This window comes from Aspergillus steynii (assembly GCF_002849105.1).
Source record: "Aspergillus steynii IBT 23096 chromosome Unknown P170scaffold_2, whole genome shotgun sequence".
In the NCBI taxonomy this organism is placed as follows: domain Eukaryota; kingdom Fungi; phylum Ascomycota; class Eurotiomycetes; order Eurotiales; family Aspergillaceae; genus Aspergillus; species Aspergillus steynii.
Genome location: NW_020194399.1, coordinates 3274442 through 3300898, shown reverse-complemented (window position 1 = coordinate 3300898; position 26457 = coordinate 3274442). Strand labels below are relative to the sequence as shown.

At 50.5% G+C, this 26457-nt stretch overlaps 15 protein-coding genes and 1 non-coding gene across 16 annotated transcripts; 8 read left to right on the top strand and 8 right to left on the bottom strand.

Moving 5' to 3' along the window:
- Window positions 1-5: 5 nt before the first annotated feature.
- Window positions 6-1575, bottom strand: P170DRAFT_453862 (taurine catabolism dioxygenase TauD, TfdA family protein; the record flags this gene model as incomplete). The annotated part of the gene is made up of 2 exons (XM_024851395.1): window positions 474-1575; window positions 6-148 (listed from the first exon to the last, which is right to left on the bottom strand). Exons 1-2 carry the CDS (start codon window positions 1552-1554, stop codon window positions 6-8), a joined length of 1224 nt encoding a protein of 407 aa, XP_024707818.1. The 5' UTR covers window positions 1555-1575.
- On the bottom strand, window positions 48-118 carry P170DRAFT_t44. The gene has a single exon. It is a non-coding gene; the product is annotated as a tRNA-Gly (tRNA).
- A 998-nt stretch (window positions 1576-2573) lies between the features above and the next one.
- On the top strand, window positions 2574-4533 carry P170DRAFT_402753 (GMC family oxidoreductase; the record flags this gene model as incomplete). The annotated part of the gene is made up of 1 exon (XM_024846441.1): window positions 2574-4533. The coding sequence occupies one exon, from the start codon at window positions 2574-2576 to the stop codon at window positions 4485-4487; it is 1914 nt and encodes a 637-aa protein (XP_024707817.1). The 3' UTR covers window positions 4488-4533.
- A 240-nt stretch (window positions 4534-4773) lies between these two features.
- P170DRAFT_507284 (uncharacterized protein) lies at window positions 4774-5946 on the bottom strand (the record flags this gene model as incomplete). Its single annotated transcript, XM_024854470.1, has 3 exons — window positions 4774-5038; window positions 5104-5591; window positions 5655-5946. 3 exons carry the CDS (start codon window positions 5944-5946, stop codon window positions 4868-4870), a joined length of 951 nt encoding a protein of 316 aa, XP_024707816.1. The 3' UTR covers window positions 4774-4867.
- A 268-nt stretch (window positions 5947-6214) lies between these two features.
- On the top strand, window positions 6215-7661 carry P170DRAFT_434249 (uncharacterized protein). Its single transcript, XM_024848673.1, has one exon. It carries the CDS (start codon window positions 6400-6402, stop codon window positions 7516-7518), a length of 1119 nt encoding a protein of 372 aa, XP_024707815.1. The 5' UTR covers window positions 6215-6399; the 3' UTR covers window positions 7519-7661.
- Window positions 7662-8094: 433 nt separating this feature from the next.
- P170DRAFT_378365 (Dabb family protein) lies at window positions 8095-8555 on the top strand (the record flags this gene model as incomplete). Its single annotated transcript, XM_024845444.1, has 3 exons — window positions 8095-8160; window positions 8215-8325; window positions 8400-8555. The coding sequence occupies 3 exons, from the start codon at window positions 8095-8097 to the stop codon at window positions 8553-8555; spliced, it is 333 nt and encodes a 110-aa protein (XP_024707814.1).
- Window positions 8556-9116: 561 nt separating this feature from the next.
- P170DRAFT_351758 (uncharacterized protein) lies at window positions 9117-10025 on the bottom strand (the record flags this gene model as incomplete). The annotated part of the gene is made up of 2 exons (XM_024843890.1): window positions 9117-9655; window positions 9725-10025. 2 exons carry the CDS (start codon window positions 10023-10025, stop codon window positions 9117-9119), a joined length of 840 nt encoding a protein of 279 aa, XP_024707813.1.
- Window positions 10026-10373: 348 nt separating this feature from the next.
- P170DRAFT_378360 (aliphatic nitrilase) lies at window positions 10374-11776 on the bottom strand. The gene is made up of 2 exons (XM_024845443.1): window positions 11356-11776; window positions 10374-11303 (listed from the first exon to the last, which is right to left on the bottom strand). The coding sequence occupies exons 1-2, from the start codon at window positions 11604-11606 to the stop codon at window positions 10490-10492; spliced, it is 1065 nt and encodes a 354-aa protein (XP_024707812.1). The 5' UTR covers window positions 11607-11776; the 3' UTR covers window positions 10374-10489.
- A 571-nt stretch (window positions 11777-12347) lies between these two features.
- P170DRAFT_507279 (uncharacterized protein) lies at window positions 12348-12896 on the top strand (the record flags this gene model as incomplete). Its single annotated transcript, XM_024854469.1, has 1 exon — window positions 12348-12896. One exon carries the CDS (start codon window positions 12348-12350, stop codon window positions 12894-12896), a length of 549 nt encoding a protein of 182 aa, XP_024707811.1.
- A 189-nt stretch (window positions 12897-13085) lies between these two features.
- P170DRAFT_348837 (intradiol ring-cleavage dioxygenase) lies at window positions 13086-14084 on the bottom strand (the record flags this gene model as incomplete). The annotated part of the gene is made up of 2 exons (XM_024843702.1): window positions 13086-13426; window positions 13481-14084. 2 exons carry the CDS (start codon window positions 14082-14084, stop codon window positions 13086-13088), a joined length of 945 nt encoding a protein of 314 aa, XP_024707810.1.
- Window positions 14085-15808: 1724 nt separating this feature from the next.
- P170DRAFT_472397 (uncharacterized protein) lies at window positions 15809-16523 on the bottom strand (the record flags this gene model as incomplete). Its single annotated transcript, XM_024852946.1, has 3 exons — window positions 15809-15926; window positions 15985-16275; window positions 16333-16523. 3 exons carry the CDS (start codon window positions 16521-16523, stop codon window positions 15809-15811), a joined length of 600 nt encoding a protein of 199 aa, XP_024707809.1.
- A 289-nt stretch (window positions 16524-16812) lies between these two features.
- On the top strand, window positions 16813-17669 carry P170DRAFT_423373 (uncharacterized protein; the record flags this gene model as incomplete). The annotated part of the gene is made up of 4 exons (XM_024847504.1): window positions 16813-17003; window positions 17075-17365; window positions 17420-17497; window positions 17552-17669. 4 exons carry the CDS (start codon window positions 16813-16815, stop codon window positions 17667-17669), a joined length of 678 nt encoding a protein of 225 aa, XP_024707808.1.
- Window positions 17670-18844: 1175 nt separating this feature from the next.
- P170DRAFT_423372 (uncharacterized protein) lies at window positions 18845-19697 on the top strand (the record flags this gene model as incomplete). Its single annotated transcript, XM_024847503.1, has 3 exons — window positions 18845-19310; window positions 19365-19603; window positions 19659-19697. The coding sequence occupies 3 exons, from the start codon at window positions 18845-18847 to the stop codon at window positions 19695-19697; spliced, it is 744 nt and encodes a 247-aa protein (XP_024707807.1).
- A 225-nt stretch (window positions 19698-19922) lies between these two features.
- Window positions 19923-21854, top strand: P170DRAFT_472394 (uncharacterized protein; the record flags this gene model as incomplete). Its single annotated transcript, XM_024852945.1, has 5 exons — window positions 19923-20285; window positions 20343-20771; window positions 20869-20956; window positions 21037-21252; window positions 21322-21854. The coding sequence occupies 5 exons, from the start codon at window positions 19923-19925 to the stop codon at window positions 21852-21854; spliced, it is 1629 nt and encodes a 542-aa protein (XP_024707806.1).
- Window positions 21855-22256: 402 nt separating this feature from the next.
- P170DRAFT_507278 (uncharacterized protein) lies at window positions 22257-22954 on the bottom strand (the record flags this gene model as incomplete). The annotated part of the gene is made up of 4 exons (XM_024854468.1): window positions 22257-22374; window positions 22467-22617; window positions 22684-22743; window positions 22837-22954. The coding sequence occupies 4 exons, from the start codon at window positions 22952-22954 to the stop codon at window positions 22257-22259; spliced, it is 447 nt and encodes a 148-aa protein (XP_024707805.1).
- A 1575-nt stretch (window positions 22955-24529) lies between these two features.
- Window positions 24530-26296, top strand: P170DRAFT_444473 (cytochrome P450; the record flags this gene model as incomplete). The annotated part of the gene is made up of 6 exons (XM_024850634.1): window positions 24530-24755; window positions 24830-25017; window positions 25060-25185; window positions 25260-25862; window positions 25922-26059; window positions 26111-26296. 6 exons carry the CDS (start codon window positions 24530-24532, stop codon window positions 26294-26296), a joined length of 1467 nt encoding a protein of 488 aa, XP_024707804.1.
- Window positions 26297-26457: the final 161 nt, after the last annotated feature.

Here is a 26457-nt window from a genome sequence, read left to right as displayed (position 1 = left end):
CAAGTTTAGGCAATGTTGTATAGCGGCAAAAACAAAAGCAAAAAGAATGCATCATCCGTGAATCGAACACGGGCCTCGTCGATGGCAACGACGAATTCTACCACTAGACCAATGATGCTGTTCTTATGGTTTTCGAGCAATTCATGCACTATAGTCCTAAGCAAGATGCTCTGTTCTTGATTTTGCTATAGATGAATTGCTCCAATCGATATTGAAGATTCATGTATAAATTATCTGTTCTCTAGATGATCTTTTCAGTTTGGCTTGGATGACGGATAATCATATACCTTATTTCACATTGCGTTGAACATCCCAACGTCCACTTTGCCTCGGTTAGTCTAGATATATAAAGCGGCAGAGTATGAATTCAACGTATTTATAAACAGGAGACCAGGGCTACTCAACTCCTTCATACAGTTGATTCCACATCATCCAACGCCTGAACCACCCTCGCCCACTCCCCAAACCCATACCCCCCGGCACCTCCCCATCAAACAAGCTCGCCATCACCACTCGATCCGCCTGCTCCCCCCTCCACGGCTCCCTCCCATGCTGCGCAACAACGTTGTCATAAACCAGCACATCGCCCTCCTCCCAGCGATGCAGCACGCGAATCTCATCCGTAATCCGCGCCAACCGTTCCAAATACTCCTCCGGAATGGCCGTCCCGTCACCATAAACCTGCTGCGCCGCATTCCCGCGCCCATTGACCTTCACATTGCGATAATACGCCGCCAGCCCCGTGAACAGCGCCGGCAGGTTCGTGCCCACCTGCGTCCGGATCGCGGGTAGTCGATGCGTGAGCACTAAGGTCCCTTCATCCGTCCATTCCCACGTCGTGTACTCGCCCCGATTATACCGCTTGATTTGGGCTTCGACCTTGCGACGCTGGGTGTCCTCGTCGTCCGAGTCGAGGATGTGTTTCCCGAATGCTTGTCTGAGCGTCGCTCCGCCTTTGTATTGCGGGGTAACCGTGTAGGTCACTTTACTGAGGATTCCCTTGTCCGCGAGCTCGGCGATAAAAGTGGGGAGTTCACGCTGCGCGCGCTGAAACAGCTCCAGCGACGAGGAGATGGGGGTTTCACCGCCATCTGCCGGGCTGCGGTGGCCGTAGAAGAAGATGTATTCGGGGGCGTGGGGGACCTGCGGCGACTCGTTGTGGTTGTAGATGAGGATTTCCTTGGGGGATTCGTTGGCGGGCGCGACGTTGGGCGCGAGGACGGGTCGGTCGACCACGATGCCGATGATCTCGTGCGGGCGGTAGCCGAAGGCGTGGGCGAATCGGCTGAAGTCGGAGGCGTTGTGGATGGGGAGGCCGCGGAAGAGGAGCGTGCCGTGGCGGGAGAGATATTTGGTGAAGAGCTGGTTGTGCTGGAGGGTCTGGATGTCGTGGATGATGGTGTCGAGGGTGGGGATGGTGGAGGCTGGTCGGAGAGCCAGCGGGATGGCGGTGTTGGGGGGATGCGGAGGGCCGAGGATGCGCTGGTTGGTGGAGGGGAGGTCGAAGGACTCGAGGGTGAAATTGGGAGTTGGGATCTGGATGGGAGCGGTCATGGTGAAGAGATGTTTATTTGTCTAGTGGAGATGGCAGATGATGGTGATGATATCAACCCCTCTTTATCGTTGGTCAATCGCCTCATCGCCGCCAAGATTGCGAATCAGGCTGTCATGGTCAAGCCCTAAGGTGATACTATTGACGGCAAGCATTGACCCTAGCAAAGTCGCATGGGAGACATGGCATTCATTTGGCCTGTTATGCCGTCTACACAACAATCCCGACAAAAGAAACCATTCTATTACGAAGTGCCTGTCTTTGGAATTTCTTCCCCTTTTCCCTTCCTGACATCGATTTGGAGTACAAGTAATCAGGGGAAAACAAGACCAGGTGGTTGAACTAACGAGATAGAAGGTTGCTACCGATTGCATGGCGCTTAGCCCTCAAACAAATCACACAAGATTTCCAGAGAGAGCGATTTTATTAGACCAAGCCGGTGAATCGGCTGAAGATGGATGGGAGATCTCGCATGCTGAATTCCTAACAGCACCAGATGCGCTTCATGATCTTCAGCCCCGATGACTTCTCGTGTAACTGCAGTCAAAGTGGAGAGCTCGGCTGCGATGATAACAGAACATTCTGACGATGTGACAGACGTGAGCTAATGCGGCCCTATTCACCGAGTCCCACGCTAAAGACGGACCGATCAGATTTCCCTCCACTGACAAGGGAGATCGACAGGAAGAGAAAATGACAAGAAAATCCCCGCTCTTCACCCTTGCATCTAGACATTCCAAGACTGCCAACTCGGCCAGCTAGATGTTCAGAATAACCCCTGATTGGTATTTCGTCAGCTTGTGCCTGCTCCTGAGGACTGAATACGAGATGCATGCATAAGCTCAGGGGAGCGTATTGGCTTCACTCCCTCAGAGTGCCCAGCAAGAGGGGTTCTGTCTCCTGGAATGTCGGATCTACCCCTTGCAGGAGTCTGCCAGCATGACCCCCCGCCAGGACATAAAAGGGGTCATGGTCCGGCTGTCCAGCGCTGTCATCCCTATCTTTCTTTGATAGCATAACCATGTTCCGACGTTTTTTCTCCCTTCTTGGACTGTCGTCGCTGGTGGCGGCGGTCAATCTCACCGGCTACGAGTATATCGTGGTGGGACCTGGCGCTGGCGGAGGTCCTCTGGCCGCGCGACTGGCCCTTGCAGGTCACAAAACGCTGCTGATTGAGGCGGGCGACGACCAGGGCGACAGCTACAATTACACCGTGCCCGCTTTCTCTGTCAAGTCGTCCGAGGATGAAGCCATGGCGTGGAACTTCTTCGTGCGTCACTACGCCGACGACGAGCAGCAGGCGCGCGACTACAAAACCACCTACACCACTCCGGAGGGCGGCGAGTATACGGGGTTGCATCCCCCCGACGGCTCGACCATCAAAGGCACGCTGTACCCTCGCGCCGGCACACTCGGCGGCTGCACCGCCCATAACGCCCTCATCACCATCTACCCCTACCAGTCCGACTTCGACTCCATCGCATCTCTCACCGGCGACTCGTCGTGGTCCGCAGCCAACATGCGCAAGTACTTCACGCGCCTGGAGAACACTGGCTACCTACTGCCCATCACCCCGGGCCACGGCCGCGATGGATGGCTGCACACCGACGTCGCGCCGGTCAGCCTCATCCTGCAAGAACCGCAGCTCCTCAGTCTCTTCCTGGGCGGCGCCTTCGCCCTCGGAAACCTCACCGACAACGTCATCAACCTGGCCACGCTCCTCGCCGGCGACGCCAACAAGGACTCGGCCACCCGCGACTCCAAACCGGGCTACTACCAGATCCCCATCGCCAGCAAGGACGCGCATCGCAACGGACCTCGCGAGTTCCTGCACGCCGTCCACTCCGCCACCACTGCCAACGGCGCCAAAAAGTACCCCCTCGACATCCGCACCAACTGCTTCGTCACCAAAGTCACCTTCGACGACTCCTCTCCTCCACGGGCCACCGGCGTCGAATTCCTCGACGGTCAGTACCTCTACCGCGCCAGCCCTCGCTCCTCGCCCTCCAACACCGGCACTCCGGGCTCTGCCACTGCCTCCCGCGAAGTCCTCGTCGCCGGCGGCGTCTACAACTCCCCCCAACTGCTCAAACTCAGCGGCATCGGGCCCAAAGCCGAGCTGCAATCCCACAACATCCCCGTCATCTCCGACCTGCCCGGCGTAGGCACCAACCTGCAAGACCACTACGAGATCGCCGTACAAGGCCACCCGCCCAAGAATTACAGCATCCTGAACGGGTGCACCTTCGCCGACTCCCCCGCCGACGACCGCTGCCTCTCGCGCTGGGAAAACCCCATCCTCGGCTCGCACGGCATCTACGCCTCCGCCGGCGCCGGCGCCGCAATGTACCACACCTCCAGCCAAGCCAGCAGCTCCGACTTCGACCTGTTGGTCTTCGGCGCCCCCGCCAACTTCCGCGGCTACTTCCCAGGCTACGCAGAGGAGGCAATCGCCCGCCATGACTGGTTCACCTGGACGATTCTGAAATCTCACCCGCGCAACACCGCAGGGACCGTCATACTTCGGTCCGCCGACCCTCTCGACGTGCCTGACATCGCATTCAACTACTTCGAGACCGGCGCGGCCGCGGACCTCGACGCCCTCGCCGAGGGCGTGCAACTCGCCAGAGACGCATTCACCCGCCAGCTCCTCCCCGTCGACGAGGTCCTCCCCGGTGAGGGAGTTAAGTCCCGGGAGCAGATCCACCAGTATGCGCGGGACACGGCGTGGGGACACCATGCGTCGTGTACGTGTCCGATCGGGGCGGACGACGACCCGATGGCGGTGCTGGATTCGCAGTTTCGGGTCCGAGGCGTGAAGGGGCTGAGGGTTGTTGATGCGTCGGTTTATCCGCGCATTCCCGGGACGTTTACGGCGTTGTCCACGTATATGGTTGCGGAGAAGGCGGCGGAGGTGATTTTGGAGGGGGTGTAGGTTGCCTCTGGTTAGCCGGAGGACTGTATATAACTGCTAGAAGGTGGATGGTGTCGATACTATTTCTTACATCAGGAAGTAGAAAGTATACCGATATTTGATTTGTTTGCATTCCAACTAGGCTTCTTTTCCTTGTACGACATGAGGAAAAACCAACTTGTGTAACATCCCCGCTATTTCCGTCAGACTGGGGCTTAGGCATGGTTAGGTTGCAATCTTTTATTGACAATGGAAAGAAACAAAATGTAACATAATATAAGACGTAATTAATATATACCGAACCGGCGTACGATATACAAGAAAGCAGTCCCAAAAGTAAAAGAACCCATCACCCACCCCAACCACATATATCCCTCACTACTCCCAAGACACTCAAGATACTACATCCCATGCCCCGGCGCCTCATAAACCGGCAACTCAGCCGAACTGGCCCGCAGATGATGCGACGAAGACTTCAGATAGCCGGGGACCTCGGCCTGAGCGCGGGGATGAGATGGAGATGAAAAGGAAAGACGAGTTTGATACGGATACGGATGCTCGGGACGCGGGATCTAAGACAACGCAACGTGACGCAGGTTAGACTGGTTTCGTGGGAGGACTAGGGAAAGAAGCTCACCGCGATTGGACGCTTATTCCTCTTTGACCGTCGCCACAGGAGCCCGAGTAGCACGAGCAGAAAGACGGCTACCCCGCCGAGGGACATTCCAACGCCGAGGCCGATTTTGAGGGTCTGATTGCCTTCTGGTGGTGAGGGTGAAGGGATGGGAGAAGCTGTGGCTGCTTCTGCGTCTAGGGAGGATCGTGCGGGGGATTCGAAAACCGACGAGGAAGTCGTAGTTGAAACGGATGTGGCTGGGAAGGACCTCTCAGCCGTTGAAGCCGGAGCGGAAGTGATTGGTTTCGAAGCCCCGACAGGCGTGAACAATGAGCTGGTCGCGACGGCGGTATTAAGCCTCACGTCCGAGCCGACGAGATGCGAATACGGCGGAAGAAAGTCGGCAATGTCCTGCGTGTTCCTGCCGGTGGTGCAGTTGCAGGCGGGCCCGTCGGCACAGCAGTAGGTATCTGCAGAGCAGCGGAAGACGCTGTTGTGGATGTGGTCGCCTGGAAAGAAACGCCAAGACGTGAGGTTACGCAGTGTTCAGGAAGAGGTGGGACAGGACGTACGGAAAAAACAGTAGCCTGGACAGGCGGGCGAGTTCCAGGCTTTGTCGGTGCAGCTGCCTATCACGAAGTATTGGCCGGAGTAGTGCGCGCACATGTTGTTGGTCGAGCACACGAAGGTGCTGCCGCCGCAGCACGCGGAGACGGGGTTCTGGGGGAAGCAGGGCTGGTCGTTGGGGGCGAGTTCTCCGTTGGGGTTGTAACATTTGGCTGCATCAACGGATGTAGAAGAACAGAAGAGTAACAAAGCAGCAAACATGGGTGACTGGGGGTAGTATGAGTGTGGAACCCTCATGGTGGCTACTTTAGTAGATCTGGGGCGAGGACAGGGGAGAAACCAGGGACGACAGACTAGTTAGCCCCCGGCAGCGCTTGTCGGTTTAGTTAAGTACCAGCAGAGCGAGGACCGACCAGGACCGAGTTCCTGAGGCTGGCGAGTAAATCGAAGCCGTTCGCCAGCTGTATAGAGTACGCGCCGCCAAGACCGAATTGGGATGGACTAGAGTGCATTCCCCGGGGGATTCCAGGGCCCAGTGGCCGCCATTGGCTGGACCACTGCAGCGCAGCGATCGGTTGCGTCGAGAACAAAGAAATGCAGGCGCCCTTGCACTCTGGCCCTGCGTCTCCCAAAATATCCGCCATATCTCCATATCTCTCGTGCATTCCCAACGCCAGCTCAGACACCATGATCCTCTTCATGGACCGGCCCTGCACCTCTTCCCATCCTCCCCAATAACCAATCTCCACCATGAAGCACCGCAAAGCCATCTCGCTGCTCATCCCTGCCATCTTCCTCCTCATCGCCACCTACTACCTCCACCTCTCGCGACACCAGGACCGCCAACTCCTCTGGCGCACATGGGCCGACGCCTCGCCCACCTGGCCCGAGAAACTCGACTCCTTCCCCTCTCCCCACCCCTCCCCTCCCTCCCTCTGGCCCGGCAAAAACACCACCAAGACGCTCGTGGTCGCCAAACTCCAAGACGACGACACCAGCTGGGTCACCCAGCTCACCCACGACGACCCACACCTCACCAGCGCCGTCTACACCGTCGACAACCACACCGCGACCCTCACCGTCCCCACCAACAAAGGCCACGAGGTGATGGTCTACCTCACCTACATCATCGACCACTATGACGCCCTGAATGACGTCACCCTGTTCATGCACGCCCACCACATCTCCTGGCACAACAACGACTTCCTGGACTCGGACTCCGCGCAGATGGTCCGCTTCCTGAGGCCCAACCACGTCGTCCGCAACGGATACATGAACATGCGTTGCCACCACCAGCCTGGGTGTCCGGACCACATCCGCCCCATCGTCGGCTCGGGCACGGGGAACTTGACGGAAGACGACCTCCGCGATGTCCCTGAGGCAGCAGTGCTGGGAAATGCCTGGCGGGAGCTGTTCCCCGCCGACCCGGTGCCGAGGGTGTTGTCGCAGCCGTGCTGTGCGCAGTTCGCGGTCAGTTCGGAGCAGATTCGGCGGATTCCGAGACAGCGGTATAGAGATTATAGGCAGTGGGTGATGCATACGGAGCTGGATGATCGGTTGTCTGGGCGCGTGTGGGAGTATATCTGGCAGTGGCTGTTTACGGGGGAAGAGGAGTTTTGTCCGGCCGAGACGAGCTGCTACTGTGAGGGGTATGGGCTGTGTTTTGATCCCGCGGAGTATGATCATTACTTTAAGAATCGGGAGGAGGCGCGGAAGTTGGAGAAGGAGGTGGAGGAGATGGGGGAAGACGATGAGAGGGTGGGAGGGTTGAAGAAGCGGATCGAGGAGTTGCGTCGTGATATGGATGGGTTCAAGGCGACGGTGGAGAAGGAGAAGGCGAAGGTGAAAGCGAAAGCGAAAGCGCAATGACTGTTACGCACGCATTTTGGTTATTGGCATCTAATGGCGTTGGTTTGGGAGGGTCGGAGTTCTACTGTCCTGGTCGACAGAATGTACATTATTTTTGGTTCCGGCGATTGGCATTTCGAATATGACTTTTATTTTGAATAGGGACTACCCGTTTACTAGACCGGTCCTCCAGGTAGGCTGTATTATCGAAGGTGCGGTTATCCCTAGCATAACTTGCACAACGCGAGGCATAACCAAAACAACGAGATAAGCGGGAATTCAACCCCTTGATTCAGACCCTTGCTTGCTGACCGCTCTATCTCATATCAACAGTTGCTGAATTAGTTTTGCCTAAAGACATTCTCGAATCATGAACTAGAGACAAGCATAAGCCTGAATCTTTGATCGACAGACCACTATATCGATTGAAACGGACGGCGCCAATTCCGCCCGTGCAGCCACGTGACTCGGCCTCTACCCCGCCTGACAAACATCGCTGCGATGTCCGACTCATCACTAATTGTTGTCTGATCCTCCCTGTTTATAAATCTGTTCTTCCTCAGAGTCCAGTGCCAGTATCAAACCCACCCGACCAAAATGGCCATCACCCACATTGTCATGTTCCAATTCAAACCCGACGTTAGCGATGACGTCATCCGCGATGTATGTCCCTTGCAGCCAGTAATCAAAGCACAACTGACAATTAACAACGATAAGACCACCAACCGTATGCTCGGCCTGAAGGATAATTGCATCCATCCGACGTCGCAAACACCCTACATCAAATCCTTATCGGGCGGTGTGAATAACTCCAAGGAGGGAATTCACGTGAGTTACTTTCGCTTTCGAAATTCAATTCCATGGCTATAGCGAGGGTATCTTGCTGACAGATGACGGAAAAGCACGGCATCACGCATGCTTTTGTGGTGGAGTTCGCCAGCGCCGAGGATAGGGATTATTATGTGGACAAGGACCCGGCGCATCTGGCGTTTGTGAAGAGTGTAGGTGCGGTTCTGGAGAAGGCGCAGGCGGTGGATTTTACGGATGGGGTTTTTTGAGTTGAGCTAGGGTGTAGATATTTGTATGAGTTGGGAATGGAAAGGGAATGAGAAATGTAGATTGAAGGAGCGTGGAGAATGACGAGAATTTCCGATAGTTATGGCAAATGCTGTTGATGAAACGAATCAATGGTACCAAGATCTAACTAGCAACTTGACATTCTTCGATAAAAGTTGTAGATATCTCAGATTTTGCAGTAAAGCTTCTAGAAGTTGTCGGATCCCGCGAAAAACTACCATCATCGGTGTTCGATTCGACATAAAACAGAAAAAAAAATCCAGAAAAAAGAAAAAAAGAAGAACGAATAAGAGCCACCTCAGTATAGTTGTGGTCCACTCGACTGACCCCAAACCAAGGGCTAAACGGAGATTAATCCGCTTCTAGCCTGACCTCGATGACAAGAATTATTCTTTAGACTGATTTTGAGTGCCTATATTATCTTCCGCGAGAAGCATATCAATCTGATAGCACGAGAGATCCCAACCAGACAAGCCATATAGGCCATCATACTCATACACATAACGCTAATTAATTACACATAACATCCCAAATCCACTCTATCACCCTCGACTGTCCCCAATCTCGTACACTTTATTCGGCCGCAGCGGCAGCTCCGCCATCGTCTGCATAGTCGGATGCGCAGACGGACCACCATGACCCAACTGCACCATCTGGCTCGCATGCAAGGCACTATACTCGCGTAACTTCTTCTGATGCGCCCGTCGCTGAAAGAATAACGCACCCACCGTCCCGACCAAACACGCGCCGAGCGAGATTCCCAAGCCCGCGCCAACAGCAGTAGTGTTTGACTTGGGACATTCTGCGCCTGCATCTTCTAATGCACAGGATGTCGGATTCGATGTCGCTGTCGCTGTTGTCGTGACATCCGCTGTCGTCGTGGTCGTCGCCTTCGCGGTAGTCTCACTTCCAGCCGCAGACGTCGAGGAATCAGAGCTCGTATCCTCGCCAATCACCAACGACCCCATATTCATCCGAAACGCATCATCGCAGCACTCCGTCCCATTCGCGCTACAGCACCAATATCCGACTCCCCTCTGCGGACACGGCAGGACATAGATTCCCGTATTCTGCGCAAGAGCTAGACAAATCAAATCGGTCAGACATGCCTCTCATGGACGGAAAGGGCCTCGATTGTTCATGCACGTACACATTCCACAGACACTCGGACAGTCCGGACTCTCCCATGATTTATCGGTGCAGGCGTTCTGGAAGATCAGGCCGGAGTACTGCGCCACTTGGGCCATGCAGAGCCCGTTGTGTAGACAGACGTCGTTGGGCAGGGTGCCGGATTTGTTGGTGGAGCAGCAGGCGCTGGTGGATTTTGAGGGGAAGCACGGTTGAATTTCGCTGGAGGCTTCGCTGCCGTCGCTGAAGTAGCATTTTGATGCTGTTGCTGCCGTTGACAGAAGCGCTGTCTGGGTGATGAGGAAGGGGAGGATACCGCGCATGTTGGGACGGTGTTGTCGGAGAACGAAGGAGAGGCGGGTGATCATCAGCGGAAGGTTTAGGAGAAGGAGTAGCGGATATATTTGATGAGGAGTGAATGGGGGCCAAAGCTGTCGTCGCTGGATAATTTGAGTGGAGATTTTGGCGGTAGGACGATAAGTTTAGCGTCTGGTGCTATTGCGTTTTGGGGGCTGTTTCAGGGAGCTAATGCAGGAGAGACTGGGCCCTTTGCTTGGCTGTGGATAAGCGGATGCCGGATGTGGATGCACTGACTGGATCAGGAAGGAGTCTTTAATTTATTTAATTAGTTATTTGTTATGGGATGAACCGCTAACTGACTAGAATACTTGGCTAGGCATCGCATTTGCCTGGAGTAGCTAGAAGTTATGGCCTATTCCTTAGATACATTAATTTGCAGACAGACCTAGTCTTGGAAATCCACATGGCAGGGCAAGGAGCAGGTCACTCAATTGTTGTAGTTCACCTCCGAGCTATTGAGCGCTCCGGAGAGGAGAAATTTGATAGTAGCATTTCTCCTCGGAACAAGATCCCCTTCCTCCTCAGGAATATAGCCAGGAAAGCTGCTCACCATCTGCCTCAGCACGGCCCACGAGACCTGACCATCCGAATCATAAGCCCTAGTGGTATCGAAACCCGCAGTATCAAGACTATGATAGAGGATCGGGTGTTCCTCGAAACTGACATTCGCACTGATCGAATTCACAACCTGTCCAAACGGACTCGAGACGAAAGCAAACCCAACCGCTGGAAAAAAGCTATACGCACCAGAAAGCACCGCATAGTGGCTCCCCGCAGCGATATTGGACTCAGCACCCTCCCACCACAAATAGCGCTCATCCTTGGGGTCCCCGAGATACGGGAATGGGCCGAGATGGAAATTCTCGACCTGAGCCTGCATAGGGAACGTCATGCTGGGATAGACGTGCTCGCCGCACTCCAGCATACCGACGCGGCCGTAGGTGGTGTTGACAACCTTGAACTCGTTGATCGTGCCATCGCTGAAGATGTATCGCTCGTCGCCTGACGGTCGGAGCTTGTGGCGGAGGATGAGCTCCTTGCCGGTGGGGGAGATGAGGGCTTGCGCCATGTATAGGTAGCCGCCGTCTTTCTGTGCGAAGTTGATAGATGCGTAGAGCTCGGCGTTCTTGATGGCGGAAACGAGGCGGTTCCATTCATGGCCGCCGACCACCATTGAGTTGGCTAAGTAGGTGGGCAGGTGCGTGTTGGTCCAGTTGTTGTAGAGGGCGCCTTTCGGGAAACTAATAGGGGGTGTTAGATTGACGCGAGAATGGTTGTGCGTGGATAGCCTACCCGGGAAACCACAGCTCTGGGAATACAATCCAGTTTGCTCCATTATCCTTTGCTTCTTCGATGTACTCGATACCTTTGTCAATGGACGACGTTAGGTTTGGCTGGATGTTAACCCAGTCCCAGGAATAGATAGGCAGCGGCCATTGAGGCGGAGGCGCTCTAACCATAGCGACTGTTAGGTTTTGGCCTTGAACAGCTGCACTCACAACGGCGGCCAGTCCAGCTAGCGGCAAAAGCTTTTGGGGAATCATGGTAAAGACTTGGATGAAAGGAGAATTCGGAGGTCCTTGGAGTCCTGGCAAGTCCAAATTGACAGGGGTATGAAGCTGCCTTTATAGAATCCATAGACCGGATATGATAGAAACGAAGTTGCCTGATATAATGAGATCATTATGGATAGTGAGAAACTTGATCGAGAACGTAGTAAAGCTGTTAGTCGGTATACCGGTATCGCATTCATGACTGTAATCGGAGATGCTGACCCTTATCTAAACTCGGCCGATCATGCTATCGTGAGGTTCAAACACCGTGCCGAAGCATCGGGATCTCACGATTCGGGGTTTGCGATTCCCGTCTTTGTAGACCGAGTTGATATATCTGCCGATTTGGTTCCCGATTTCTGCGTCGGTTATGTTAAGATAAATCTGGGAAGAGGTCATTTCAGAGAGGGCTGGCTTCCGTACACCGTAACTCTTCTCAAGTACTTTTGTTGCATTGATTATTTTCAACAAGACTGGGATAGGACCTTGTTAGGCGGAGGGTCTCATTATAACGGAATGCATGGAAGTCGCATATATGCAGATGCAATATAGTTTGGGTGGAAGAACGGAGCCACATGTCATAATGACCACCGTGGTTGCTGACAGTGAAACTCCATAAACCTTCCTTAACTGACTGTTATCATCCATGACTCAAAGTAAACTTTCTGAACCTCGCAAAATACAGAATTCAACGAGAGAGATACTAATTCATCAAAACACCAGTCTTCCATAATGGCCGATCTTCATCGCCCAAACAGCGCCGTTGCCGCTGACGCACCTGCGGAAAAAGATACCGCGAAGCAATTCTCTATCCCCGACCTTCAAGACAACAGCATTTACCCCACACTATGGTACCGAATACACATTTTACTATTCGACCTGGAGAATTTCAAAGAGCGTACCGACGCAAGTGAACGACTTGAAAGAGTGAATGATATCTCCTACCTTGGAGAGCCATATTTTAGCAGCAAAGAGTCAAGCGCCATAAAAAATACCACCATGAACGGCAGGGCTTTGTCAAACATCATCCAGGACAATCTTGAAGAACGACTTCAGCGGCGGATCAAGAAACGTGTAGATAGCGGAGACTATCGTGTTTGTGCTGCTCACGACCTCGCACCGATACTTGCAACGGCGCTTGGGATCGACCTGAAGCAGCTTCGGAAGGACGAAGAATTTACAGACATCGTCGAGAAAAATGGTTTAAACTGGGATGGAAAATGGAATGGATTAGCGAAACGGTCATTTGCTCTGAAAAAGACGAAGAAGCATAGGAGATGATTCAACCTACCGAAGATGCCAGAAGTGATCGGAATATACGGCGGTTTGGTTTGAAATAGTCAGGGGAAGGTTTACGGATAATGAATATTGATGACACCCGGATTCGCAGTAGAATCCTAATAAGATATGGCTTTCCCACAGACATCGATAATATGCAGATGCGTACTATGATAAGATCAAGGCACTTCCTCACGTTTTAAATTTCACCGCTTCAGTATCGACTCCAAGAGTAATATACCCGATCATTCCCTTGGTCACATCCTCGCCATCAGCAGGAACCACGGAGACCATCGGGCTGTAACCGCCCTCAAAATTCCCAGCAACTATGCTATCCTCGGAGCTTAGGGTCCGATCGACCCTGGTATTGGATACATAAGGCTGCTCGGCCAAGACCGTCTGCAAGAGGTTCTCGTCAAAGTACATCTCTCCTGTATGGACCGTGTTTCCGTGGGCCATGGTGCCATTCTCCCGGGCAGACCAATCGGTATGGATTTGCACATGGATGTGAACTGCTCTTTTAGGGTAGAAGCCTGGAAACGGATAAGCGAATTGTCAATAAGTAAACAAACCGCCTTTAAACCTACCCGGGAAAATCGTCTTCACTTCCATCATGCCGTTCTGGTCCGTTGGCCACATTCCGCGGCAGAAGGTAGTGTCGTCGGTATGGATATCATCGACGCCGAACTCCACGTGACTGACATTGTGCTCCTTCTGATAATCACCTATGGATTTTATTTCCGTAAAGCTGGAGTATTTTCCGGTCGCGTTGCAGTGCCAAATGTCAACTAGTGCGCCTTCAAGCGGCGCGCAGGTCGCCATGTCCATGACGCCGATGTCTAACCACAGCGGAATGCCCGGCTGATCTTCGCTCATTTCCTGACGTAAGGTCTGCGAGCGTGGCCAGACATAGGGACCGCTTGTGATCTCTGGGGACAGAACGCAGGTGCCATTCTGGATGGTGTCGTAGTAGGGTGCTTCCATCAGAGATGGGTTTGTGAAATCTGCCCGCTTGGCAAGACTTTGTTTCCATCGCTTCTCGTTGAAGTGCGCGACATGGTTTGAGCAGTGATGGGACAGCTTTCCTCGGCGGATCATGTCCGCCTTGCTTGCTCTAGGATGCGGTCCATGATGCGCAAAGCTTGAATAAAAGAAAGCGGTTGATATGGTCAAAAGTTTGAAGAAGAGCATGCTGAGTTTGGTAGAATGATGGGATTATTCGAGATGGAAAATATTGACAGCGTGGTGTTTCGGGACAGGGGTTTATAAATTCCTTTATCGTCAATATTTTGTCCCTTGCGGCGTGTGGCCACTATTTTCAATAGTTTGTGAGCTTTTCATGTCAAAGTGGATCCTCAGGCGCATAAAGTTCCCGTACCCTGGCATATATTGTATTCCCTGCATTAATTACTGCTTCTGGGAAGAAAAGAGCAAGCTTAGGTATTGCTGATCAGTCATAACCCCTGCATCGGTTGTATCCCCCGGCAATGAATCTGATATCATCAAAGTCGTGTTTCAGCAAGGAGGTAAGGTGACCTCGGTAAGGCACGGGAAGGCAAGATTCATTTCCCTGCTCCCTGTAGCGTGCAGGACTTGAAGGACTCCAAATTACTATACCTCAGAGCCATACCGCGTCGAAAATTGGTTTTCGAGAGGGTCTATATGGAAATCGGTGAGAGGCTGACTGTTCTCTGTCGAGCGGGTGACTGATCAGAATTTCTTGCTATTAAGCCGTGACCCGAGTATACGCAGATTAAGAAGGACGTTATACGCCGGCGTTAAGAAAGATTCTATACGCTTAGGATGCACCCTAGAGTGATTGCGGACGTTGAAAGCAGGCGGGCTCATTCCGAAGCATTTACAGGAAGCATGTTCGATTGAAAGGCCCAAGTTCTTAGAGTCGCTGTTGACCTTGAAGGCATATTTCAAGTGTATGTCGACGATCAGCTGAAGCACGCCAAAATAAGGAGCACCCTTGAGGTTACATCCACGCGATTGTCGAGCAGGGAATGCCCGGCAAGCAATCGATGACTGTTCTGACTTGACTAATAACGAAGCCCAATTATCAAGAAAGATTTCATCCCCATACTATGGTAATAGCACCGATTAACTAATGAGCACGGGAATATAGGGCGATTAAAGCTGGTACATCGTGTGTCAGGTGATCGCCAAAGACCATCTACGACTGCAGTATTGTTTAAGCGTCTGAGACCGCTTTACTTCAAACATTTTTGAACGTAGTTTATGTTTACTTAGGTCCTTGATTGGCCTCTGAGAAGTAGGGATTATGTCCCGGATAATTCGTATTGTGATGAATACCAGAAGGAGTTCATGATAGTGAAACAACTGCAATTGATAACCTGATAACATAACCTGCAATTAATAATGCAACCGAATGAAAGATCTTGTAAAACAAACTGAAAGATCAGATCGTTGATCAAATACTTCAAAACCGGAATGCTAGATGCGAGGAAAAAATTGAAATCCTCCGTACTTCTCACGATTCGCTCGAAGGGTAACTCCCATTCACTTAAAAGATCGATGAGTAAAGCTAGATCCACGAAAAGTCTTCTTACCAATTTATCTTTCTGCCCGTGGTATTTCCAATCATCACGGGCCGTCTGGGTTGCGATAAGCAACGTTTCGAGTCATTTCTAAACCATGAGACTCTTCGGGGGTTGGGAGCATCATCAAACTTAGAACAGAAACCAAGCCCCAAATCGAAGGTTTAGTAAGTCCCATGCCCAGCCTGGCGATGTGAACCATTCTGCCCATTAAGCGTCCCTGTCCCACCATATGCCTTGACCAAATTGTCGGACCATCATCGAGTCGGGAGTGTAGGGGCTTGGGGATCCATCTTTACGATTCCTGTGCACATCGGGGCAGGTAATAGTGCTAAAATTTGTTAACCCAATTTAAGAAATGCATAGGCAAAGATAGAAGCGCATCTCATACACGGTCATTGTCTCGCGATCGTAGAGAACTTCATCCGACCCCCCTTCGTAAATGCTCCAGCCGCAAGCGTAAATGCCGCTAGGTAATAAAATTTGTTAGATAGCGTTCAATGAAGTGATGTTTGAATCTCGCTTACTTCAGAATTCGAATGACCTCCTCTTCGACATAGCTGCCCTCACCTGCGCTAATGTTGTGGTACTCATTGAGGGGCCTCCCGGGCATTTTCTGTGTGACAATAACATGTATGTATCCATGTGGGTTGTCGGAGTGAGGGCCCTGGACTAGCGTATCATCTGCCATTAGCTTATGCCTGCCCACAACCGTGGCTGTGGCCTTTAGTGCGTCAACCTCGCGGCGGAATATATCCGTTGCGAAGCTTTTGATCCAAGGGCACTCCCTCACGCCGGGGAAGGCTCTGGGGTCCATTCTACAAGTTTCCCATAGTTAGCATATGTTCAGAAGAGCACCATAGATAAAAACCCACTGAAACTTCAGTTTTATTGCGGCAGGGGCTTGATCAGAGATCCGTTCACCATAGAAAACTGCTTTGCGTTCTCCCAGGTCTGCGCATATATTTTCCGAGAATAAAGTATCAAGCCTGTAGTCTTCGTCTTGTATTCTCATGGTAGAGCCCTCGAGTTTGAATAGAGTAGCGCCCTGAAGTTGGTCGTCCATTTTGTCGCTATGATGAACTGAATTGTTTGTTTGATGGGCGAGGGGTTTGAAGTCTCTCGGTTCATGAAGTATAATGTCAGACTGATGTCAGTGCCAGACTGCCATTATGTTTCCAGCCGGAGCTGACCACCGTTCCGATAAGAAATTTGCTGAGGATATTCTAGTGAATAAGTTTGGTTCCAACCCCAACCCAACCTTCTTACCCCTCTTCGATACACCCCTAATTTTCTTCTATCTTTTCGTTCCGAAAACCTTCTTCTCCTGAGCCTCGTCCACTTTTACGGACACCATGTACCCTAGGCTGGATCAATGCACTCTGCTCAAATTCGAAGGGACCCGACTTACCATTGGAAATGACTACTATCTTCTTTCAACCTTGTTCTCGGAGAAAGTCCATGATGAACTGGGCGTGAGACAAGCTGTTTTCCTTGGCCATAGAGGACAGGACGGTCTTGCCTCCATTATCAAAGTTCGCATCGAGTAAATATATATCTACGCGTATATGGCTTATAACAATAATAAAAACTAACATTATACTATCTGACTCCAAGAATGAATCCACGCATCATTGAAGACCCCAAGAGTCGCCCGGGAATCCTTGAATGGTCAACTCGATTATTTCAAAACGAAATCAAGGCCCTCATCGACTGTCAAGATCTCAGAAGCACGCCTAACCTGCTCGGCCAGTCTGTTCAAGTGCAAAACAATCAGTATGAATACCCTGGTGGCTATATCCACATCATTGCGATGTCTAGAATGCCTGGCATGCCTGTCACGGAGTACTCCGATCTGAGCGACACCGAGGGTGTATACATCAAAGCCCGACTGATGGAGATCCTGGAGTGAGTTATCTATATCCAAGCATCTAAGATTATAGCTAACTGTCCGTTCGATAGGTCCATACGGCTACACGGCTGGTACATCACTGGTGGTTATCCGGAGAAAGTTATCTACGAACGATCGACTCGCACTGTGTATGGCTCCCGCCAGTCTCTCGCGAAGTGGAATCATAACTAACATTTTTCAAGCTCATTGACATCTCTTGGGAATTCCGAAAAAGCCGATTTGAGCAAGCCTGAAAAGTACCCCTTTACGGAAAACAACGATATTTTGCTGGGCTTTGGACAAAATGTGTGGTGGATCTGAAGAAGCCTGGAGACTTTGGAACAACCTTTCTTTCTTTTCTCCCCATCTTCCTCTTTTTTCTTTTTTTGTTTTATTGCCCGGCGTAATCCCGCCTGGGATCATAATTTAGGTAGTCTCAAAAAGTGATGAATATTCAATCAATTAAACCTGCTCATTACAAGGATTAGAATAGTTAAGTGGAAATGGGTTTTCTGCGCATTCTCTCTTCAATTATTGATTCAGTCTTAAACTATATGCTTCGGATTGAAACAAGGGCTATTATGAGTGTAGAGTAGAGAAATAATTCTTCTTTGTTGATAATACCTTTAAACAAAAATAAAAGGCTTCATACAACTGTCTATGTAAGATCCTCCCTGCACCAAAGGACTCTTCTACAATTTACAAGAAATACTATCACATTGAAACAATGTAAATATACAGAGGTGTGGTGTTGCCAACCTATTACATCACTTGTGGTTCTATATACATAAGTCACACAACCTACGATATGCGCGACTAATAGAGCCAAGGGAGAAGGCAGGTCAGAGCTTGGAATGTAGATACCCTGGGCAGATTGTTTTTGAAATGTCTTCCATGCTTTCAATCTCCGCGGCCCGATCGGGAATTGTACTGTTCAATTTCACGCATATTTAATATTAGTTCAACAAAACCCTAAAAAGGCAAGGTTGTTTGACTTGAACATCTACAAAAAGCTTTCGAATCCTCCATGTGTCTTTTATAAAGATATCTAGTGATACGGATCTATATAGTAGGTAGAATGTCAACAAAGCAACATGAGAGGAATATGGTGTTTTTATTCTCCCCAAGTGGCCATTACTCTTGAAAGTACGATATCCCGTGAGGCGAAGGGCAAAGACTCCAGAAACGCAAAGATTAATGGAGAAATTTTCTGCTATTTTAAATTTGGATGGGGTACATTCTATAGCCATTCCGTATCATTTCATCTGCGCTCCTGGCTTTCGTGGCCATGCGTGTCTTGATGTGCAGTGAATTAGTTACTTGAAGGTAATACAAGTGCTTATAATTTCAAGTGAATATTGTTTAGGAGTAATGATTGCCTAGTAGCACTCATAAAGCGTTACAAGCTGTACTTGGAAAGTTCCTTTTGCCATTATCAGCCTTCATCCAATTAATCATCGAATTTCATATCCCCAAATACCAAGACCCAAGCCAACATGGACGCCAGCAAAATCATCTACGGCAGGCTTTCAGAGATAGTCATCCGGCCCGAACCCAAAACAGAAAGATCGAGAAGAAACTGGATCCTCTCAGAGGACCAGGTCCTCGATTGGCCTGAATTCAAAAGGGAGGTACGGGCCATCACTACCAAGCACCTCGGAGAGCCCCAGCCGCAAGCAGCTCTGCCCCCTGCTCAAGGACACTATGTCGTCGGGGCAGAACCTGGCATCACAAGCTGCATCATCAGCGGAGCCCTGGAGCAGGTGGGCCAGGTGCTCGAGGCCCAGGGGGTAAGGGTGAGATATGGGGATAGGGCAACGGGACCGCGTCTTATTGGGACTTACTATCCCGATGTTATCGGGCAGCGATCGGTGGAAGTTGGGGAGACAAGAATTGCGGGCGAAGTTAAGGTGCCCTGGAATACCAGCCTCGAACCAGGAAGAGATCTCCACAGGGTATTGGGTAGGTTGTGTCCTTGAAGTACGCGCTTTAATACTCCGCCAACGAAGGAAATAGGACAAGTCGCCAAGTACATGGACACCTACGGGTGCAGTTACGGGTTCGCCTGCACCTACGAGAAGCTGGTTCTCGTTAAACGGTTTGACATGTTCCGTTTCAAGGTCTCACCTGTGGTCAAAGGGGACCAGAACGCCGACCCAGAAACCCTCAGTGTGAGGGAGTGTTTCTACTTCCTCGCCAGAATGGCAGCGGGCTCCGAGTGGAAGCACCATGGAGACAAAGCAGGGGACGCGTTGGTAAGTTTGAACAATATCTCCAGGTATTAATAGAATTTACTAATTATTTATTTAGACAAATGGTCAATTTCGATCTCGCAATTTGAGACGTTAGCTGTTCTCTTTCCTCCCTCTCTTCTTTTTCTTTTTCTTCTTTTTCTGCTCCATTTTTCTTCTTCCTTTTCTTTTCCTTTTTTTCTCGTGCTCTCTGACTTTTTTTTTTTTTTTTTTTTTTCCCTTTTTTTATTCTTGTATCTCCTCTCTCACCTCTCACATTTCTCTCAACATTTCCTCCCGTATCTCCATTCCCATCCGATTTCGAATGCATTTATAACACAAAATGGATTCGACTCACTCACCCTCGCTCTCCGAAACCGATCAGCCCAGGCTCACCGAACGAAAGCGCAGTTCCATGACAAGTGTGTCGACGCAACCGAAAATTGAGGTCCCAGTTTGGTTCAGCGTATTCATTGGTAACCCTTATCCGACAGCTCCTCGCTTCAGACATGCTCGATTTGATGCCAAAATCTCGAAGGACATGTTCGCTTTCCATAATAACAACCTCATCTCGAGCACCGATCGGGGACAGGAAATTTTTAACTTGCGCGCCATTGTGTCGCTCTCACTTACATTTACCGACGAGATGCTCCATTGCATCAAGGAAAGCTGTATTATCTACAATTCACGCCCGACCGAGTCGCTTGTTCATCGCCCTTTGTGCGCAGTAGAGACTGGATACAATTAACTGGCGGACTTTCAGGAACTCCACAGGCTTATGTCTACGATTGCCTCTCATACCGAGTGTATAAAGCGGAAGGATGAGATAAACTGGAGCATCGGCAGTTTCACAAGCGATAGGCCATATGTTTGCTCGCTAGCGATGCCTATCTGCTCAGCTGAGGGAAAGTGCCATCGGATTGCAACTGAAAGGGCTCAGAAGTACATCGAAGGGATTACCGACGGAGTCATTCTACCACAGCCGCTTGGTAGCAAAATAACTACCCAGAGTATCGAAGAAAAGAGCGACCAGCCGTTTGAATCCCGCACCCAATCGAGCGACAGCGTGAGACCCAACCAAAATGTCGAATTAATAATGGCTTCGCCTGAATTTTCGCCTCCCGATAGCCCCCTCAAGGAAGGTCTTCACAATATCGGAACTACCGTGTTTGTTGGAAGACCAAGCTTCCAGGTCAGGAACTCACCTCCCCGGGGAAAACTTGGCTGTTTCGCTCTGTCTACGACTTTCCCTCGATCTGCAATGCCAGGCAGTTTACAAAATCAAGCAGATGCAGCAATTGACTACTGCCGTGTTTCCGGATATTACGAGCAAGACCTCCTTCACCGTGTCCAACTTCGGTGCGCAGTGTGTCCCAAGTCAGTCGCTGCTAGCACTTTAGTACATCTCCCAATTGCATTTCCTCGGACAAACAGACGCTGCCTTGACGATGGCCCAGTGCGAAAGCTGATTATGAAATTTTGTCGCTTTGTCAACGGCACGTGGAAATACTCGGAGATGAACGCTGCCTTAGGACTTGACAGTGATGCTCATACTTTCGAACTCGGCGTCCCAATCTGCGAGACAAAGGGTATTTGTGAGCAGTTCGCGCGGGTTTCTGCCCGGGAGTTTCTTAAGCTACTGGCGCCGTCTGGACTCTCTCTTCCTTTCCCCGGTTTGAATCCGGATACCAACTTTGCTGCCGTCCATGAAGTATTCTAAAGTTTCTCTGACGAAGAACCAGAACCTGCCCAGAGCTTGGTAGAAAAGATCGCCCCTGAATTTCTCATATGGGGAAGCCAAGAAAATAATGATCATCCAGCACATTGCAATTTGAGCGTCAATAATCTACGACTTTGGTATGAGATGTGCTACTTGAATCATGGAGTCAAGCGCGAGTCTTGCGAAGAACCTGGGCAGCACGAAGAAGAGAATCAAGTGGAAGTCGGAACGGAGAAGAGTGAGAACGATGACTCGATGGTCTGGGTTTTCGATCTGGCATACCATTCCCATCCATTGGATGAAAACGAAGAGATCATGGAGGCGAAGAATTTAGATCCAGTAATTGCGGAATACAGAAACAAGGAAATATTTCAGCCACTCTTGACCTTGGACTTCTGGCTGTTATATGAGGCCATTGGCAGCCGGGGTATCATTGAAGACACTCAGATTTCGGAAGGTGAAGGCGACTATGACGATGGATATGAATGCGCAAACGAAAGAGAATTCGAAGGTGAACTTGGGAGCGAATATGATGACGACGATGAAGGCGGCTGAATAATATTCTGCATCTAAAAGTGCCTAGGAGGATGATGGTTATGGCCCCAAAGTAGAGGGGTTTAGTCTGGACTAAACAGGTCTACCTTTGACGCATGGGTTGAAACTTCACATTCACATGGTGTTTAATCTCGCCCCTTCTCAATCCTGCTGAAACGAACAACGAAACCTCGAGGCATGACTTCCTAAGGTCCCATCCTACTTGTGTTGCCATCTGTTCTCAGTGCCAATCTCCAATCTAACACCGATACCCACATCTTACGCAACAACGTTACGAATCTCCTTAGCAGTTTTATTTCCTCCAGTTAGCATTACATAGCACCCAGAAAGAAACCAGTTAATTGAACTCAATTCTCAATGATGTTCCCATGATATGTAATGTACATTCCTATACCCGTAAACCTAAGAGCAGTTCGAGCCGCCGTAGACAAACTCTCCGGATGAGTTCTCACATCCGCAAGTTCCATCATCAGGGCTCTTGATGCAGCTGGTGCCGACACCCGAAGACGAGCCGTTGTCGCTGTAGAAAAGACCAGTTAGCACACACGCCCCAGATCCGTAAAAATTCGATATCATAACGATAGAAGATCAATCCAGGGAGGGGAGACTCACTTCCAGAAGAAAGTCCAGCAATCATCGTCCGACTCGGTCAGCTCGTCGTTCGTGGGCGCAGTGCAGGTGTAGGCCTCGCACGTGCCGTAGGGCGCGCCGTTCGAGGTGTCATACTGGTGGTCGGTCTTGAAGACAGCGAAAGTTTGGGTTTCTTGAATGCTTGTCAGTCTAGAACTCGTAGGATTCGATTGGCGTTGGGGTTCGGGATTGTGCTTACCAGAAGTGCGGGTGTTGTAGGCACACTCGGCGGCCTGGATGGCGTTGGACGTCTTAGCGGCTGTGGGATGGAGTTGAATCGTCAGTTGATATTCGGTGCTAAGCTTCACTGTATAGTAAAGAAAGCCAAGATAGCGAGCGAGAGAAGACGTACGAGAGCAGCTCACAGAGCCGGGGCACTTTCCCTTGGTGTTGGAAGAGGCGGGCTGGAGGGTCGCAGTGGCCAAAGTGGCGCTGAGGACGAGCGAGACGAGAGTCTTAGCGGAGACCATTTTGGAATGTGAGGAAGATTGAGGAATTGAGTGTTGATTGAGGTGAAGGTGAAGGTAGCTGGTTAAGCTGGAGCTGTAGTCGGGAGATCGTCGTCCTTATATACCTAGCTCCCTACGCTACTCCGTACATCCCGCCTGTCTCCTCAGGGGAAGCGTACGTATGAAGTCTCGATTTCATGATGAAACGGACTAGCGTGGAAACAGGAGACGTGGATACGGGTCTCTTCCGTGGAGAGTGGAGTTTGGGACCGGAGTGAAGCAAATAAACCGCTCAATGATCCCGCGCTAGAATGCCATATGGATCAACGTTAATTTCAATCCGAAGGTCGGTATTTATTTCACTCCTTTAGCAGGCGATTTGACGGAAGAGTGGGAAAGAGCTTAAGACAAGCTTAATGAGCAATTATGATTTAATTAGGCCAAATGCCAGACCAAAAAAGGACCTTGTTTTAGAGCGGACTCCACTTGCTGCCGCAGTGGCTGTGAGAGTCGTGTTTGATGATCGGCAGCGTGTTTCGGATAGAACGTGGGGTGGAGAGTGGTGCCTAATAACTAGCACTGGGTCATACGGTAAGGAGATCTGAGAGGAATTCTGGAAGTCTAGACTTTGAACATTGGTAGGAAGGCTTAATTAATGTGTCAGATCCGTCAGATGGGATATTTGGTCTGCCGTTCAATGTGGCTGCCGGAGCCAAGTCTGATGTATGGGGAGACTGTGGGGAGGCAAACGCTAGAAAAATGGCTTGCAAAACAGTTGAATTTTCGCCTGGACTCTTTCAATCCATCTGGCAGTTCTCAATCCCTTGAAAACTTCCAAAGGTAGCAAACTCGAGTTCTGGTTAGTTACCTTGGTGAGAAACACCTGGTTGGCAGCAGGAGTCTCGTCGGAGGCTCCATGTACAGAAAACGGAATTAAAAGGCAAGTCCTTTGTAAAGGACTTGAATCTGGTTTCTACAGAATGTAATCTAGTGTCCAACCTAGATTAAGTGATTGCAATGAATGTAATGCTCGACAGGCCAACCGACTTCCCCACAGATACTCAGCTTCCACCCTAGACATCCTATGCCAACATGCATTGGCAAATAACAAAAGAGAAAATTTATGCAAGAGGAAACACACATAAGACCGTGATCTGCATAAACAACACCTGCTTGCAGATAGTTGATCCACAATTTCGGCTTCGGAACCGCGCCTTCTTCCGAGCCTCCGAACAAAAGACTTGTCAGCGGGGAAGGAAGCCTCATGATGAGCCATGTGGGTAAATGCATCATCTGGCCTCCCTCGCAAGCCACTCTAAAGCCAGTATCCAGGACCAAAAGACGTCGATCCTGCCCTGATCAGGGACATTGGTGCATAATATCGTGGGGTTTCCGTCGGTCGGGTGGCTCTAGATCGGGGAATTCCTGGAGTAGAAGGTGTTTTCGGGGTTAAGGAGCAATGGGGTATAAAATGAGTTTTGACTGCCGGTTCTCGATGATTTTTGTTCTTTTATTTTGGAGTGTTGTGGGCTGTCATTACTCGCGTTCAAATCTGGTTCAACTCCGGTTCATATCGACATCATGCTAAATTTGTCCATGCCTGGCGAGGGCCATGTGCTCAATTCTATAAGACCCTACCTTGGTCACGCCGTCTGCTTCGCTATTGTTGGTTATATAACTTGGACTGCATATCAAGGTCTGTTTGGTGGCGTGAGTAAGATTCCGGGACCATGGCTCGCTCGGTTCACTCGGTTCTGGCTGTTCAGCGAGACACGCAAAGGAGGCTTCGAAAAGGCAAACATCGACTTGCACAAGAAGTACGGTATGTTCAAACACTTTCACAAGCCGTGATCTATGGTGTCATTGCAGATAATCGGAAATTGAGATCCAATTCAGGTCCTCTCGTCCGCATTTCTCCTTCTACAATCAGCATCAATGACCCCGCCGCCTTGAAGACCATTTACTCGTCGGGCTCCAGGTTCCCCAAGTCGGATTTCTACCATCCATTCGGTGATCATCGGAATGACCAGCGGAACTTGTTCTCAGTACAAGATAATCAGCGACACGCACTCATGAGACGGAAAGTTGCATCGCTATATTGAATGTCAACACTCGTCAGTTACGAGCATTTCATCGACCGATGTAACACGTTGCTCTGTGATCGTCTGGACAGGTTCGCAAAGGACAAACAGACGTTTGATGTGCCGACGTGGATGCAGTATTATGCGTTTGATGTCATCGGGGATATCACAGTACGTACTGCTCTCTCCCTCCGTCCCTGGAGATCCCGTTTCTGGCGTATTATCTGAACGATATCCACCGACAGACAAGCCAGCCTTTTGGTCTTCTCGACAAAGGCTACGACTCGTGGGGTGTGCTTGAAAGCATCGACAACACTATGAAATACGGATCCAGAATTGGCATATTCCCCGAATTGCACCGCTGGATCGCGCTAGTGACAGCTATGGCTGGGATGAAATCGCCGTTGGAGTCCATTAACGCGTACATCGGCCATCAGATTAAAACAAGGTCCGGAGACAGTAACGAGGAGTCTACTCCACGGAGCGACTTCCTGACGAGATTGCTTGCGCTGAGAAAGGCCGACAAGATCGAGCCCTTTGACCTCTTCATTACGGTCGGTGCGAATATTGCGGCGGGATCGGATACGACTGCTATTTCTCTCAGCAGCGTCATCTACTCCTTGCTCAAGAACCCGAGGGCTGCGAGAAAACTGAGAGACGAGATCGACTCGTTCGCTCGGGACGGAAAGCTCTCGGACCAAGTCACGTTTGAGCAAGCTCGAAATATGCCATATCTTCAGGCGTGTATTAAAGAAGCACTGAGGGTTCATCCGGCAACGGGAAGACCGCTTGTGCGTGATGTTCCTCCCGAGGGAGTCACATTGGCTGGAAAGTTCTTACCAGGTGGGGTGAGTAAGAGATAAGCATCTACTTAAGTCTCGAAAACACTGCTGACGAATGCCATTAGACATCCGTGGGAGTCAATTCCTGGGTGATCCACTATAACGAGGAGGTGTTCGGTCCGGACGCAGCGGAGTTCAAACCCGAGCGGTGGTTGGAAAATGATAAGGACAAGCTGTCTTTCATGGAACAGAACTTCATTCCGGTATGTTTATCCCGATTCATATTTGGGACAGCATAGGCTGACAAGACATAGTTCGGCTCTGGCGCACGTACCTGCATCGGTAAAAATATCAGCTTATTGGAGATGTCCAAAGTCATCCCGCAGTTGTATCGGAAGTATGAGTTCGAGCTGGCTCCTGGCGAAAAGAGGACTACCTGGGAGGCATGGTTCGTTAAGCCTAAATTTCAGTGCTATGTGAAACAACGAGAGGATATCTGAGGGGGGCTCGCGACTCTGGACCAATACGGGCATTTGTATTTAAAGCAAGTTTTGCATTCTCACACAGAGTGACAGACCGTTTACCGTGGTTTATATTGCATCCGAGGTAGGACTCATTCTTTTAATCACGCCTACTTGATTATAAAACCAATCCACCAGCA